The 15,526-nt window shown below is 35.6% G+C and overlaps 1 protein-coding gene across 3 annotated transcripts in view; it reads left to right on the top strand.

The window, feature by feature from the left end:
* ATM (ATM serine/threonine kinase) overlaps positions 1 to 15,526 on the top strand; it is a 79,229-nt gene that overhangs the window by 8,047 nt on the left and 55,656 nt on the right. Inside the window, exons 6-22 of one of the 3 annotated variants that reach the window (XM_049823681.1) lie at positions 862 to 1,027; positions 1,319 to 1,557; positions 2,395 to 2,558; positions 2,947 to 3,116; positions 4,388 to 4,759; positions 5,327 to 5,521; positions 5,855 to 5,950; positions 6,969 to 7,194; positions 9,039 to 9,170; positions 9,931 to 10,056; positions 10,178 to 10,267; positions 11,269 to 11,440; positions 12,641 to 12,840; positions 13,363 to 13,445; positions 13,556 to 13,711; positions 14,170 to 14,245; positions 14,358 to 14,488. In XM_049823681.1, the coding sequence (XP_049679638.1) occupies positions 862 to 1,027; positions 1,319 to 1,557; positions 2,395 to 2,558; positions 2,947 to 3,116; positions 4,388 to 4,759; positions 5,327 to 5,521; positions 5,855 to 5,950; positions 6,969 to 7,194; positions 9,039 to 9,170; positions 9,931 to 10,056; positions 10,178 to 10,267; positions 11,269 to 11,440; positions 12,641 to 12,840; positions 13,363 to 13,445; positions 13,556 to 13,711; positions 14,170 to 14,245; positions 14,358 to 14,488 (2,794 nt within the window). The remainder of the gene's footprint in view (positions 1 to 861; positions 1,028 to 1,318; positions 1,558 to 2,394; positions 2,559 to 2,946; positions 3,117 to 4,387; positions 4,760 to 5,326; positions 5,522 to 5,854; positions 5,951 to 6,968; positions 7,195 to 9,038; positions 9,171 to 9,930; positions 10,057 to 10,177; positions 10,268 to 11,268; positions 11,441 to 12,640; positions 12,841 to 13,362; positions 13,446 to 13,555; positions 13,712 to 14,169; positions 14,246 to 14,357; positions 14,489 to 15,526) is intronic. The other 2 variants (XM_049823682.1, XM_049823684.1) reach the window with 2 other exon arrangements.

Raw genomic sequence — 15,526 nt, 5'->3', positions numbered from 1 at the left:
GGATGTCATTCAAAGTGTTGTCCCAGAATAGCTACTGAGGTCATAGGACTGAATCAGTATTACTTCCCTTTGTGGTTCTTTGCAGCAGATATTGTCCATTGGTGGACTGAGGGACAGTATCATGGCAGCAAGGCTTTTTTCTATGTGTTGTGTTAAACTGATGGTGATTGTTGGATCAGTAATGTGCTACTGTGATTTTTACAAGGCTGATGAAAGAACAGTGTGATGATTCCTAAATGGGCCTTGACATAAGAAAGCAAAAATCTGAGGAAGGGGCCTTTCCTTCAGAAAACTTGTAAATGAGTGCAAAGCATGGATGTGTTGGTCTGTGGGTTGGAGTGAACTACCTGAACTGCATGTAATGGAAATATGGGGAGCCTCAGTACCAACTGTTTTGATGTGTTTACCTGTTCCTGCTATGCCAAATTCTTTGTTAATGTATGTGTGCCTGTAAATTGTTTCTGAGTATTTTTATTATGTATTCTGCAACAAGTGGAGCCCACTGTGCTGAGCAATAAATGTAGAGTAGAAGTTGACTGTGGAAGTAGTTGTGAAAGTTGATCATGTGGCTATAGCTACTTTGCTCAGTGCAACACAAAGCAGATTGCATCCCGGCTCAGATGAATATAACTCTACTTCCAGTGTAGGCACTTCCACATGTTTTAATTTTTTCCCCAGTTAACTTCTCTGAATAATGACATGAGGTTGAATTCAGAATGGTGGTTTCTGTATATTTAATGCAATATTTTGCTTCAAGTATTTTTTATGTAATCCTTTATAATACATATGTTGTAAATATGCAAATATAAATAAACATATATACACACTATGTCATATATACTTTTTTTAACATATTTGCAGAGCTGCTGATCCTGTATGGCCAATTATACCTCAAACCTTCTGGGAAGATTAATAGAGTCTTGGTGGCTAGGATAATTCACACACTTACGAGGGGGTACTGCTTCCAAACTGATGGATTGAGTTCTGATATGTTTATCTTTTTTTCAAAAGCAATGCAGTATGCAAGGTATGTTGCAAGTGCTCCTCTTGAATGCTAATACTTACTTTTAGAGAATAACTCATTTTAAGTATTTGGGATTAGACTTGAGTAATAGCAGGTAATACCTCTTTAGACATATTTGGTTCTGTCTTTGAACACCAATTTAATAAATTCTTTAAAATATTAATAACTTCTCCATTTATTAGGCAAATAATATTCTGAATATGGTTACTTGCTAGTATTTACATTTAGACAATTCCTGTGAAAAGAAATAAGATGATTTCTTCTGGAAGTGTGAGTGTTTGGTTTATGTTGCAGGCAGGAAAAGAATACTGCAGGCCTGGATCATATTGTTGGAGCAATGAATATCTTCTGCAATAAGTTTGCTGTCAACTGTCGCATACGGATTTGTAAAGTAGGGGAAGAAATTTTGCCTACAGTGCTTTATATATGGACTCAATATAGACCAAAGGATTCCCTGAAGGAATCAGTAATTGAGTTATTTCGCCTCCAAGTTCGTATTCATCATCCAAAGGGTGCAAAAACTCAGGGAAAAGGTACAACAAAAAGCTCCCTGTTTTGTTTTTTTTTTTTTTTCCTATCACTGTATGTGATTGTTCAAATTATTTTGCCAGCTTTCTAAATTTTGATACTGAGGCTTGGAAACATTAATGGGAGTGATGATTACTTGTCAGTAGTTTTATGCTATAGGTTAATATCGAGTGAAAGTGAAAATGAGGTTTTCAAATTGTATGCACTAAAAGAATATTAATTGTGTGAAGTCCTGTAGACATTGATTGTTTGGGGTTTTTTTATCAAAAGGTGATTTTAATTACTAAATCAAAACATGAAGTCTTTGGGGAATGGAAAGAATAGTTTAGATTGAATTTAGATTGCCACATGTATTCATATCTTACCAGGTTTATTTAAGCCCAGAAATTACTACTATGGTCTAAGTCTGACTCTACTGTGTAAAACTTATCAGAGAACATGACTCAGTAATTGTGTTTGCCTGTCATGGCCTATTTCAGTTATAGCATCATTTTTTAAAAAAGATTTTTTTTTTTTTTTTACTTTGTGTACAAATGACAAAGAGTTTATAATTAGTCCAAATTTATCCATTGCATATCATTGTAGTCTTTCCAGTTAGATAAAGGATTATTAGAAACTTCGTTCCTACCCTCATTACTTATATATGCTGAGTAAATTCTCTCTTAACTTTTTTCACTTATTACTTCATTCATTCTCCACTATAAGACTTGTTTTGCAGGCCTGTGTTTAAGCTTTGTATGCTTTACTCTGATTTTGGCTGTATTTTGTGCTGTCTAGGTAGGTTTATGTGTTGTATCAAGTGGGTGTTACACATTATCTTTTAATTGTTTTTGCATGTTCAGGTGCATATGACTCCACAAAATGGCAGAGTATCTTGCATAACCTGTATGATCTGCTGGTGAATGAAATAAATCTTATCAGTAGTAGAAGAAAGTATTCTTCAAGCTCACGTAATATTGCTTTAAAGGAAAATATGATTGAGTTAATGGCTGATATTTGTCATCAGGTAACATTTTCATTTGAATATAAAGTTGACTATATATTTACTGTGTTGTATGTTTTGCTTTTTAAAGTAATATGGCTTTAGCATTTCCTCAAAATCATTTACTGAAGCCTTAGTACCTTTTGTCTGTGTTCTGTTGTGTTTAGTTGCTGATTTTTGTGCAGTTTAGAAATGTGTGGACTCCTAAATTATACTAGGTTTCACTAGTGTTGCTTATTAGACTATAAGCCGAGGTTCTGTTATAGTAAAGAATGATAAATAATACTTCTGGTAGCCTCTTAAGAGGCTTTATATGCAGTGAAAAATGGACTGGTTTAGTTTGATGTTTCAGTTTTCCTATAAATACTACTTTTTTTTAATTTGTGTACTTTTAAATTTCTCTTTATAAAAGGTTTTTACAGAGGATACCAAAGTTATGGAAATTACCGAGTCATATGATGTTTCACAAAGAGAGTCTGGTGATGAAACAGTACTAAGCAAGCGCAGAAGGATTGAACTAGGCTGGGAGGTAATTCGAGACAACCTGCAAAGATCCCAAAAGGATTTTGATGTCATACCTTGGTAATAACATCTTTACATGAAACAAATACCACTACAGACATCTTTTTATATTTAAGTGTTCTCCTGAATATGTTGTGCTTTCAAATGAGGTGTCAGCACATGCTGTAATTAAGCTTAGCTTCTCACAGCATTTGGAAAGTAGTGAGTAGTGTTCTTGGCACTCTTGCTTTAAAAACTTTTGGTTTCCTAAGAAATAACAAATGAGGCCTGGTAAACTGTGTTGTAGTGTATAAGATATTACTGCCTCTGGTTTTTTTACCTGTCTTTTGTGCTAGATACTACCAGTCTTTATGTAAGAGTATTTTTTTTGACATGAGGGACTTCTGAACTGGAGGTATAGCTACACATTTTCTTCCACTGACTGCTGCAGAAGAAGGAGCCTGTAGCAGAGAGCGTAGCAGGGCGTCAAGTCGTTGTTAAAAGACCACAGTTAGACTTTTCCAGAACCTACCAGTTGTAGTCCTAAGCCTAAGAATGTTGATGTTTTAGCTAAAATAGATTACGCTGGATGTTTTTTGCTGTTACTGTTCCTCTCTGTTTTTCTGACTTTTCTTGGAAACTGCTGTACAGGATACCAGAACAGTGTAGCTGCTTGTGAATTGGGTCCTGAGCTGGGGCAGCAGGTTTGTGTGTGTGTGTGTGTGTTCATTGCTCACAGTGTTGAGGCAAAATGGCTGTTTAGGATCCAACTGAGAAGTTAACATGTCATTCTGTGTGGAGGTGGCAATCTCAAAGAAATACTGAGTGCTGTAATTTACTAATTTGAGTAGAGTTGCAACTATTACTATGAGCAAAACCCTTCCAATTTACCATCCCTAGCTTAACATTTTATTCATTTGATAAATTTTATTTTTCTTATCTGCAGAGATGATGTTGTAATGTTTCCTGTTTATGGAATTTCACCCTTGAGGTCACTCCCTAGGTCAGAGTGTATAACAGGCTAGTCTGGAAGAAGGAGAAATATAATGGTTTTGCCTGAAATCTTCTTCCCTTGTGGTCAGAAATCAGTGAACTCAGCTTGTAAGAAATTAGAAATCAGTCAACTCAGCTTGTAAGAAATTATTAGTGATAGTGAGGCTAGATGAGCAGACTTTACAAATGAATACAATAGAAATACTGAATCTTTAACCTTTGATAGTAAACAAACCAGCTCAATACTGGAAAGTATAAATGTGAAATGACAATCGGAGAACGCTTTGTTTGTTCAGTTACTTTTGAAGACACAAATTTATGTATATTTGATATTAATTGCTTCACTTTGTGTTTTCAAGGTTACAGATTACAGCTCAATTGATATCGAAGTATCCCATGAGTCTTCCTAACAGTGAGCTACCTCCCTTACTCAATGTACTTCACCAGTTACTGCCTCAGCAGCGTCGAGGAGAAAGGACCCCATATGTGCTGAAGTGTCTTACAGAGGTAGCTTTGTGTCAAACCCAGAAAACTGATTTGAAAAGCAACCACAAATTGGAGCTCCAGAGAATCTGGACAAAGATTTGGTCTCTTACCATTCGTAGCATAAGTTTCCAGCAAATTGAAGTGGAGAGCTTTGGGCTACTTGGAGCTATGATTCAAGGAAACCTTGTTGTAACAGATAAAGAACTCTGGAAGATATTTTCAGGACCTGCATGCAAGCCTTCAAGGTAAAATGGGAAGCAAGGATAATATTTTGTGTCTGATTCACATTGCTCGTGCACTGTGCAACCAAAGCCACTGTATTCAAAATAATATTATTGTTGTTGTGGCTGTATTTCTAGTTAAGAATTGCTTACGTTTTGCATTTTAAGCATTTGAAATGAGCGTAAATACATATGTAAGTCTGAAAGCAGAGGCAGAAGAGGATAGGCAAGCATCTTCAAATTTAAAATTGACTAAAAATATAAAATGGACTAAAAATTTAAAAACTGGCTTAAAGAGATGTTGATTTTTTGAAGTTAAAAAGTATGTTTTCTTCTAAATATATTTTGATGCTGAAATAAGTGTGCTGGAACAGTCTTTAAAATAGACAGGAAATGTCTGTAATAGCGAAAATGTGGCTTTTGAAAATGCAAAGATTCTAACAAAGAAGTTTTCCAGTATGCGTGCTTGTTAACTTGCTTATGTACTTGATGCTCCCTGAGCATGCAGAAATACTGACTTTGCTTTAGAGTGCTGATCAACAAATACCACGTTGTTTCTCACAAATGCCCTGTGTGCCATTTTTGTTACAGTTCTGCTGTATGTTGTTTATCATTAGTGATGTCTGCCTATTCAGTGCCAGAAAATTTGGACATAGGAATGGAACAGAATAATTGTGAAAGAAGTATGGATTCTGTGTTAAAGGAGGCAGTAATGAAGTGGGTACTGTCCTGCTATTTGGAGGAAGAAATGGAAGAATGTGCAGAGTTGCCTCCTGTGCTCTGCAGGTAAAGTCTTGGTGCCATAATTTTATATGTAAGCTCAGTCTATAACACAGAAAATTGCCCAGGGAAAAGTAGATTTGCAGGATTGTGTTATGTTAAAGCTTTGGTAGAGTTTATAGGGTTTTTAAGCCTACTGTAGAATGTCATTCTGGGGACATAATTTAGTTATCTGTCTATAGCAGATACATGAACTATGTGTTAGAAATTGTAAGTGAAAACTTAAACTACTTTGAAGACACATTGTTAATCTGGTTAATGTTTAGGTGCGCTTCAGGAATCTGAAGAGCTTGTCTGATTGCAAGAAAATACAAAACAATCTTCTTTCTTTTTTTACAGTGATTTTCCTCATCTTATATTACAAAAAATTCTTGTGAGCCTTACAATGAAGAACAGTAGAGCTGCCATGATTTTTTTCCAAAATGATGCTAAATGGTATGTTTTTAAATCAATCATTACAGATAGTTAAGCTTCTTATATTTTTCATTTTAGCAAGCAGAGATAATGAAATGCATAATTCCTCAAGCTCTTTTGCATCTTTCTGTACGACATCTTTCAGACACCATAAAAATAATAGTGCTTTTGCAATTTGCTAACATGCTTTGAGCAGACATTAAAATAGTCTCTTGCTGACAGAGTCAAAGCTTCAGGTACTGAACAAAACACCTTATAAGGAATATGTGTAACATCTCTCTTCAGCAATACATCTAAGTATTTGGCTCTTTATCCGTAAGAACATTAGGTATTTTTAATTACTTACAATTACAGTTTTCAAGTAACTTGTAACTTTGTATGAATATGTATTAATGCTTTTTAACATTACCTTCCATTCTAGAGTAAGCATATATCTTAAGAGTTTTCTTGTAGGTAGATGCTGAGTAGAAAGTTGGCAAGATGCTTGCTGTACATATGTCCTCATGCCACTCCACCTATATTTGTGGCTCCAGCCACACATTACTTGAGTTTGTTGGGGTCACTCTATGAATGCTGTTGCATCTTTCACTGATGGATATGTTCAAGCTCTTGGACTATATCTAGGTTCCTGTTAGTGAAACTAAAATGTGTATAACTTGTTCTGGAAAATAAGACTTTCTTACTAGAAGTTAAAAATACTAGTTTAAGGGGTATTGTGAATTTCTGCTCCAGTTGTGTAAAGTAGGTTGAGGTCATCCATCTTAACACAAAACAGATGCTGCTTTATGAACTAGAGTAGATCGTATGATCTGTGTGCAGGCTTTGTTTTTCCTTGCAGTTTCTTCAGACAGAACTAAAGTGGTAGTATCCATTCTACAGTGAAGTCACATCAGAAATTAAAGATCAACCAGTGTTTGGAAGCACAAAAAGATAAAATATTTTAATTTGCTTTTGTTTATTCCTGCATTTAAATAATAGTTTTAAAGACTTCTAAGTCGCATACTGGCTGATAAAGTAAAAATGATGTCTCTTCTTCAAGTGTGCAACACTTGCAAGGGAAAGAAGATGACAATTTTTCTGACGTTGAAGAGCTGTATCTGCAGACAACATTTGATGAAATGGATATTTTCACTAACTTTGCAGTAAATGTTGCAGAGAAAAATGTTACTGGTTCAAGACTTGCCATCAATCAAAATCTTAGGGAAACACTAGAGCACTGTCTCTTAGCAATGTCAGAAAAGCTTTTAAGCAGCTATGCTCCTAAGGTAAGTTAGAAATTACTGTTACATCCTTGTATTTGTGCTCCCAAACAACATATTTTCAAGGCAATGTATATAGATTTTCATTCCTTTGCTGGAAAAAATGAACCACAAGCATTTTAAAAACTATATCCAATAATATGAAATAGAGAAGTCTGTATTTTTTACATCATTGGCAAAATATCCAGTTTTCATAAGTGTGTGGGAATACGTAGAGGCTGCATAGAAGTGGAAGTGTGTGCAAAGTTGCCACATAAACGACAGTTACCCTGCTTTTTGTGATGTTGGTTTCAACTTCTGTGCCCCTGTAATGCTTTAAGCTGTTGCCAGTTTTCAGCCAAGATAGCCGGAGACATAGAGGTCTCAAAGAGTTTTTGTAAAAAGAGGCAGCTGTGTAAAAGGGTAATTGTAAAGAAAGCTGCAAATTCAGGCTATATTAACGAGCACAGCCACTGCTCGAGGGAACTGATTATATCCCTCTACTCGGTGCCTTTAGATGGTATCTGAAATACTGCATCCAGTTTTGGGCTTCCCCATACAAGACAGACATTTAGTGCATTCAGTAGAGGCTACTGAGGTGGTGTGGGTTCCAGCACTTGACCTGTGAGGAGACACAGGGGAAACTGGGCTTGTTCAGCCTGGAGCAGAGATGTCTTTGGGGAGACCTACAGGCTTTGGGGCAGCCTGCCAGTGCCTATAAGATTGTCTAGAAGACAGAACCATGCTCTTCGCAGTGGTGTATTGCAAGAAGATGAGAGACAGCAGGCAGAGTCAAGAGAAGTTCACACTGGATACAAGAATAATTTTATCTATGTGAGGACAGTCAGTCAGTGGCACAGGTTGCCCTGCCTGAAAGGTTGTGCAGTCTTCATCCTTGGAGGGTTTCAAGCCCTGACTGGATCAAGCCTTGAGTAACCTGGTCTGACCTCAGAAATGACCCAGCTGTGAGCAGGAGGTTGGACCTCCTGAGCTCCCTTCCAGCCTGAACTGTCCCGTGAATCTATTTGTATCTTCCACTTGTTGAAACACCGCAGAATCTCTCCTTTGGAGAAAAATCTTGACTTGTGGAGGAAGAGCCACCACATAATGATAAAGTTTGTGAAAACAAAAGCAGCAGGCTTTTTAAACTTCCAGTTCTTTTGACAGGCTACCTTTGGTTTTAATATAGTGGTGTGCCTTCTTTGTCCCTGGTTTTGCATCTGTAACAATGGCATGTATGCGTAAGTTTTCCCATCTTTTTTTATAGATACCTGCTTTTCAAAAATGTGATAGCAATCCTTTTTGGTCTCCCTTCCTGAGAAAGTAAGACAAAAAATTATTTGTCTGGTCTTTCTCCTCCTTTGATCCAAATAATTTAGACAGGTAAAAAGGGATCTCTGAAATGCTCCTGCAGTAAGCTTGCATGCATTTACAGCTATCTGTGTCGTTTGTTGACACAGTAGCTGCTAAGAAGTGACTTACAAATTTACTAAGATCAGAAGAGACAGCAGTAGGAATGTGATATAATTCCTGACTAGCTCATACTGTCTCTTGTTCTGGCAGGAGGTAAAATAGATAAACAGAGCATGTGGGAAGAGCTGGAAGTATTGCTATGATGGAATCTAAATAAGAGTGATAATTTAAAGTATTGTGAAGGAAGGAAATGTAAGGGCCATGGGACATAACATGGAGAGCCAAAAGGACTTGTTAGGGAGCTAAGGCAACTACAATGCAAAACACTAGGATGCAAATCTTCAGTGATTTTGGTGAAATCTGTATATAAAAATGTTTAAAAAAGACTAAAGAATTCTGTATTTTGGTGAAAAGTTTAATGATAAACCACTGGTGTTTATACTGTGTATTTCATTTAGTTTAAGGTTGTCGCTGCAGAACACTTTGTCCGATGCATCAGTCTCTTGATTGGTGTTCTTGGTTGCTATTGCTACACTGGTATATTTAAAGAAGAGGATGCCTTTAAATCAGAGTTGTTTCAGAATGCTAGGGTAAGCACCAGTGTGTTTGGGAGCTATTAAAAATTAAATAAACCATTAAATGAAAATATTTTTAAAAATTCTATTCATATTGACACATTTACAAAGTATGAATATCTCCACTGGTTTCTGCTTTAAAAAAGGCAGTTGAGAGAGGTTTAAATATGTTCCTGCTGCTGAAGGAGAGGAGTCACTGAAATTCTGTCAGTACACTAAAGCATCAGTTTTGCAGTGGAGAGTATTCTAAATATTGATACATTTCTGAGTCACCCCTTTTAAAAAAATAAAATAATCATGGACGGGTGGACAAAGGACTACTTAGAGAATAATAAGTCCTTTCTTTTGTAGGTCTTTTATGCAGGAATTTGTTACGATCATTTGATGGTTCAAACTAGTATGATGACAGCTACTATTATTAATATTACTACTACTCCTCCTGTCTGAGGTGGTTTCTTGCTTAAATATGGAAACCCAAAACTTAAACATTATGGAGAGATACTGTATTTTTCATTTGTGATGAAAATACCAATGTTTCAGGCAGGTGTAGGCCATCTTTTTGTCACTTCTGGAGCACAGTGAGTGAAACAAAAATTAAAAAAAAAAAAAAAAAAAGTCCAGACTCATTGATGCACACAATAAATATCAAAGCTGTATATTTATGAATGACTATGAATGAGAATCATGTCCTTTTGTCTGTGTGCGTGCACTGTGTATATGCCAATGTATAAAGGAATTTAACTGAGGTATTTTAACTGTGTTGTATTTTTACTAGTCTCTCATTCATTATGCTGGAGAAAGCATTTCTCAGTCTAAAAACAAGCTAAATGAAGATGCCCAGATCAATTCACTGAGGACTTTGATAATGCAGTGTACAAAATGTTTATGCAATTGTACCAAGGTAAAGTTTATAAAGGAATTTATATTTCTTTATTCATTAATGAGGTCACAAATTTGAATATCATGCATATGGTATCTGAAAAAAATGAAATAAACTGTCTGTACATCTTGCTTTCTTACAGAACAGTGCTAATAAGATGCTGTCTAATATATTCCTGCGTTTGTTAACATCAAAATTTATGAATGATCTTGTAGATATTTGTAAAAATCTGGTAAGTACGTTCTGTCCGTTTCTAAATGCAGTGCTCTTCTATGAGAGGATTGTTTTTACAGTATAATAATTTGGAGGCAAACCAAATGAGATACTTATTACTGAAAAATTCCTAACTGGAAACACTTCTGTCTAACATTTGAACACGGCTGTAGGGGAAAAATGAGAGCAGATGGATAACATTTGATCAAAGTTAGCATGCCAGCTCACATTAAAAAAACAAAGTATGTTATTTTTGAAAATTTGTTAATATGGTATTAGAGTAAAAGTATATGCAGATTTTTATGCCACAGAAAGAATTTCTGTAACGCATGACACTTAACTTCAGTGCACTTTTAAAGTTTTAAAAGCTTCTTTTTATTTTGTAGTTTGATGGACTTATATGCCTTAAAACACTTTAAAGGTGGTTTTTTATATGGGTATTAAATCTTCTCAGTGAGTCATTTACAGTTAGAAAAGTTATAGGGTGGCACATCACTGTGTTTAGCACAAGTCTTAAAACTTCTCTTTTTGGCACGTTGTCCTGTACCCAGGTCTAAGTAGATAAAATCCTTTGTTTTTTCAGGTGAGGAGAAGCTGAGAGTATTACCTTCTGTTAACTTGTCATCTGATAGGGAAAGCAGTAATTAGTGTGGCCTCAAAAAGGTCATATGCCTTCCTTTCATTTCTCTGTAATTATGAAGTACAGTGAGAAGTTTATAAGTCTTGTAGAGAGCATTATTTTTCAAATACTAACAATGTCCTTGGTACCATCTAAAACAGAGAGACTAGCATCTGTCTTAAGAAGCTGGTATCCTAAAGAGAATAGTTCGAATCAAACAATTCATGTGTGCAGAAGACAAGTTTATCATAAAGGGTACAATTCATCAGTTCAGCGTAGCCCTTATTGTCTTCACCCGTTCTAGTTCACTGGGAAACTGTAGTGGCTTTCCTTGTGTTATGTCTGTGGTGTTTCTCCTGTCCTTAAAAGCCAGCTTTAAAATGATGTGGTGTTTTTGTCAGATGACATTTACTGGAAAAGCAAGTGAACTGGGAGAAGTGGATCTAATGGGAAATGATCCTGAGGAGAGTGTAATGGAAGTAGATAACCAAGTATCTGATGATCTATTTGATGATCATTCAGTGACTGACATCAGTGATACAAATGAATCCGGTGAGATGCAAAATGTAACAGGTAAGTCTTCTCTGTGTCCAAAACTATTTGCAAAGGCTTGTTTTTACAGATTGCTCTTTGCTTGAAAGGCAGTGAGATACAAAACTGTGCTGCTTTATTGAAGAAGTTGAAGCGAGTAGTGGTTGAACTAGGTACTTTCTAAACAATAATAATTCTTTTGTACCTCATTAGGTTTTAAAGATGTTAATGAAGTGTTCTAGCTCCTTTGGAAAGGAGAAGTTTATTTTTTATTTTATAAATATTAAATGCAAGCAGAGAAGCTAGCTAACTTGTTTGAAGTCAGGCAGAAGTTTTGGCAAAGAAGGGGCTAGAAAGTGTGTCTGTAGGATACCTGTCTCTGTCATTAGACTGTGCTTAATTTTCTTAAAAGTAGTTCTATTTAACTTTTCTCATTTTTGTGATGAGTAATTCTTGACAAGGTCAGCTTTCTTTATCTCTGGACCTGCAGAGGGACAGGAACATGAATCTGTCTGTTTATGCCTATAGGAGCTACAAGTATTGACGTTGTCTTTTGTTTTAAATTCTTTCTTAAAATGGTGTGTATCTTAGTTTTTAATCACAACTATGTCTTCTGTTTATTATTGAATGGAAAGGAAATCAAGTTGTTACACTAATGCCATAAACAGCAGCTGCTCTGTTTTCCCCATCACGTTGAATAAGTGTCTTTAAAAGTATCTTCTCCAACCATCCAATAAATAATTCTAATAAATAAAGTTTCCAGTTGCAGAAAGTTACAAGAGTTCTAATGTGACCGGAAAATGGTATTTGTAACTATTTCATTTAGGTTATAATTGAAATTTCAATGAGGATATTAATATAGTAGTAGTAGTTGCCATCATTTCAATTTTGGGGAAGCTTTGAATCCATAGTTTAAAATACATCCTAAATTATAGCTAACAACACAAAAGAACACAGCTGCAGATGGTTCTGCTGAGTTCATTGTAACCTTGATGGAGAAATCAGCCATATGTATGGGCACATAAAATTAAAAGCTTCTCTTTTAGAGAGGGCCTTTGTAGAAGTGGGAAACACGCTCAAAAGGCTGCTACTGATGGAGTAACTGTTCAACAACAAATAAACTTAAATGTTGCTAGTACTCTATTCTGAGAACTTTTAATTAGTTTTGTAAAGACCTAAAATATTATCAACTTTTTTATTGTCCTTGGAGAAGCATTTCTTACATGAAAATCTTATTTCCAGGTGCTTTGAGCCCATTAGCTGAAGAACAGTTGACAAAGCAGGATTTACTTCTCCTTGAAATTCTGAGGTTCTTATGTATTTGTGTAACTACAGTCCAAGTTCAGACAGTGAGCTTCCGAGCCTCTGATATACGGAGACAGCTGTTAATGCTTACTGATGGCAGCGTCTTTGATAGTGCTAAGCCATTGCATCTGCACATGGTGAGTGTGAGATTTTTTTACAGCAGACCCACCTCTGTATTTGTACTGTTTTGTATATTCTTGTCAATTGTATATTCTTGTCTTTCTCTTGTCATCAGTCCCCTGAGAAGACATTAAAATGGCTTCTTTAGTGTTTTGAAGTGTGCTATGGTCAGAGAAAGAGCAGTTAGAATTTGTAAGCCAGAAAATAAAGACTTGAGAAGTATAAACATCTTGCCTTTATCTTTAATTATTTGTTAAATATCTAGAAATGCTGTCTGTAGTAGAATAGGATCTGTGGTTTAGTTTACAAAGGAAATATTTTTGACTGCCAAAACTAAAAATTTCATGAGCCATGTTGCTGTGTGACAGTCTTTGCATGAAAAGATGGTCAGAGTCTAACATATAAGAACTGACAATAGGTATCCTTGCTGCTGATTTCATGTAAGAGTTACTGAAAATGTTTTATAGTTTTTCTCTACTTATTTTCTTAAGCGTTATTTTCCTTCTTTTTTTTTTTTTTTTTTTTTTTTTATTCCCCAGTACTTGGTCCTTTTGAAGGAGCTCCCTATTGAAGAACACTTCTTGCCTGAAGATGATGTTCTTATGCTTCTTAGGCCTCTTTCGTAAGAGAGAAACTATTCAGCATGTATTAGAGCTATTTTAGTTGAACAGCTAGAGGATTTGGGGGCTGCTTAGTGTTTCAAGATTTTTTTTTTCTTTCTTTCTGCCGCAGTGCTGTGTGTTCTTTGTACCGTCGAGATCAAGAAGTTTGCAAAGTAATTCTAAATAACTTGCTTCCTATAGCAGTAGGGTTGGCCCAATCCAGTGCACATACTGAAGAGACAGGGGATGCCCAAGGACAATTTTCGACAGTTGTTGGAGCCTTTTGGTACGGTTTATCTATTTAATGCAGAAGTCTATTGGGCATAAAATTTTTAACTTTGCTTTCAGTGTGAAGACTGTACTGCTATTTTGTGTCTTGCTTTTGGTATCTTATGATAGCTTTATATAGCATTTAACTTTCCAGATTTTCTGTGTCATGTTATATTTGTATCAAAGAATTGTATCATCCTTAAGATAGTATTAGAACAACAAATGCTACACTGTTATATATTAACAAAGACTGATTATACTCTGAATTGCATCAGTAATTATAAAAAGTAATAACTTCAGCAACCAAAAATGAATATTGTTTACAATTGTAGATTATCAATAAAAACATCAAATCCTCAAAACATGCCTATTGAGCACAAAAGAATGAACTGTAAGCAGCAGAAACTAACTTGTTAGACTTTTTCTCAGAATTATTGGCCACTTTTTCGTTTATGCAGTTCTTCCTTGTTTTAGGCATTTAGCTCAAGGAGGGAAATGCACAGCGCCAGTAAGAGTGGCCCTTTTAAACTGCATGAAAGCCCTGCTTGAGGTAATCCCAGATTTTCTGACATTCATTAGCATGTTGATCTTCTGTGTACATCAGTGTATATTCCATTGTAGGTCTTCTGTATATTTTAAACCACAATATTAATTTTCTTCAGGCTGATCCTCATTGCAAGTGGGTGATCCTTAATGTGGTAAATGAAGATCTACCTGTGAGTGATGCTTTCCCGCATTTTCTTGCAGATAGTCACCATCAAGTTCGCATTCTTGCTGCAAAGTCAATTACCAGGTGATAATGTTGATCTTTTTTCTGTTTATAAGAATAACAATTAATTTCACTTAATGGGATGTTACTTCTGCTGCTATATAGCTGCTCTTTTCAGTACTTCTGGGGCTTTAATCATGATGGAATATAAGAGCCTACTGAGTTACTTTGGTTAAGGTTTTCAAACTTTGTGTTTCAGTTATTCTGTGATGTGAGAGATACATGTATATAGAGAGATAAACTATCTATATGATAGCAGATTTTGCACTATATTTATTATGCAAAACGAATAGGAAATAGTTGTTTATCCTCTAGAAATAGATTAGGTACACTGTGTAGCGTAAAAACTTTTTCAAAGGATCTTGTGTTTTGAATACTGTATATAGTTCTTTTGCCATATATTAAAAAGGATGTAATAGAACTGGAATAGTAGTAGAGGGGGTATATTCAGAAGTATGAAACACTTTATGCACAGCTATTGGTTGCATAAACTGGAGTCCTTCAGCACAAAAAGAGTTGAATTGCAGGAGGTATAGCATAACTCTACAAAATGTGGAGAGGAACAAAGAGAAGATTGGCAGTCTTTTCCAGTTTGAAGGCTAGGAGACATCAAGTGAAGCTAACAGGTTCCAGATTCTAAGAAAATATCGTTTACTTGTTTGTATAATATTCAGTTACCCGAAGCATTATCCTACTACTTTGAACTGTCTGGATGTTTGCAAGGGTTCAAAAAGCAACAAATTCACGGAAGAGGAAATCATTGAAGGATACTAAATATGGTCACCACTTCTAACTGCCTAGGTCACTAGTGGTCAAATGTTATATTCAAGGAATTATTATGCATATAAGGCAAGCATATGGTGCTGTTTCTTAGGTATCTGCTAATAGTTACTTAGAAGTGGCTAGAGAAACATTTGGTCAGATCCACTGTGGTGTTCTTATTACAAAGAGCAAAGTGGGTTGGGCCTTTATCTACAAAAAAGAAATGTCCTGGTTTCAGCTGGGATGGAGTTGACTGTCTTGCTAGTAGCTGGTACAGTGCTATGTTTTGAGTTCAGCATG

This window comes from Accipiter gentilis, chromosome 19 (genome assembly GCF_929443795.1).
Source record: "Accipiter gentilis chromosome 19, bAccGen1.1, whole genome shotgun sequence".
In the NCBI taxonomy this organism is placed as follows: Eukaryota; Metazoa; Chordata; class Aves; order Accipitriformes; family Accipitridae; genus Astur; species Astur gentilis.
This window is presented reverse-complemented; position numbering and strand designations above follow the sequence as displayed.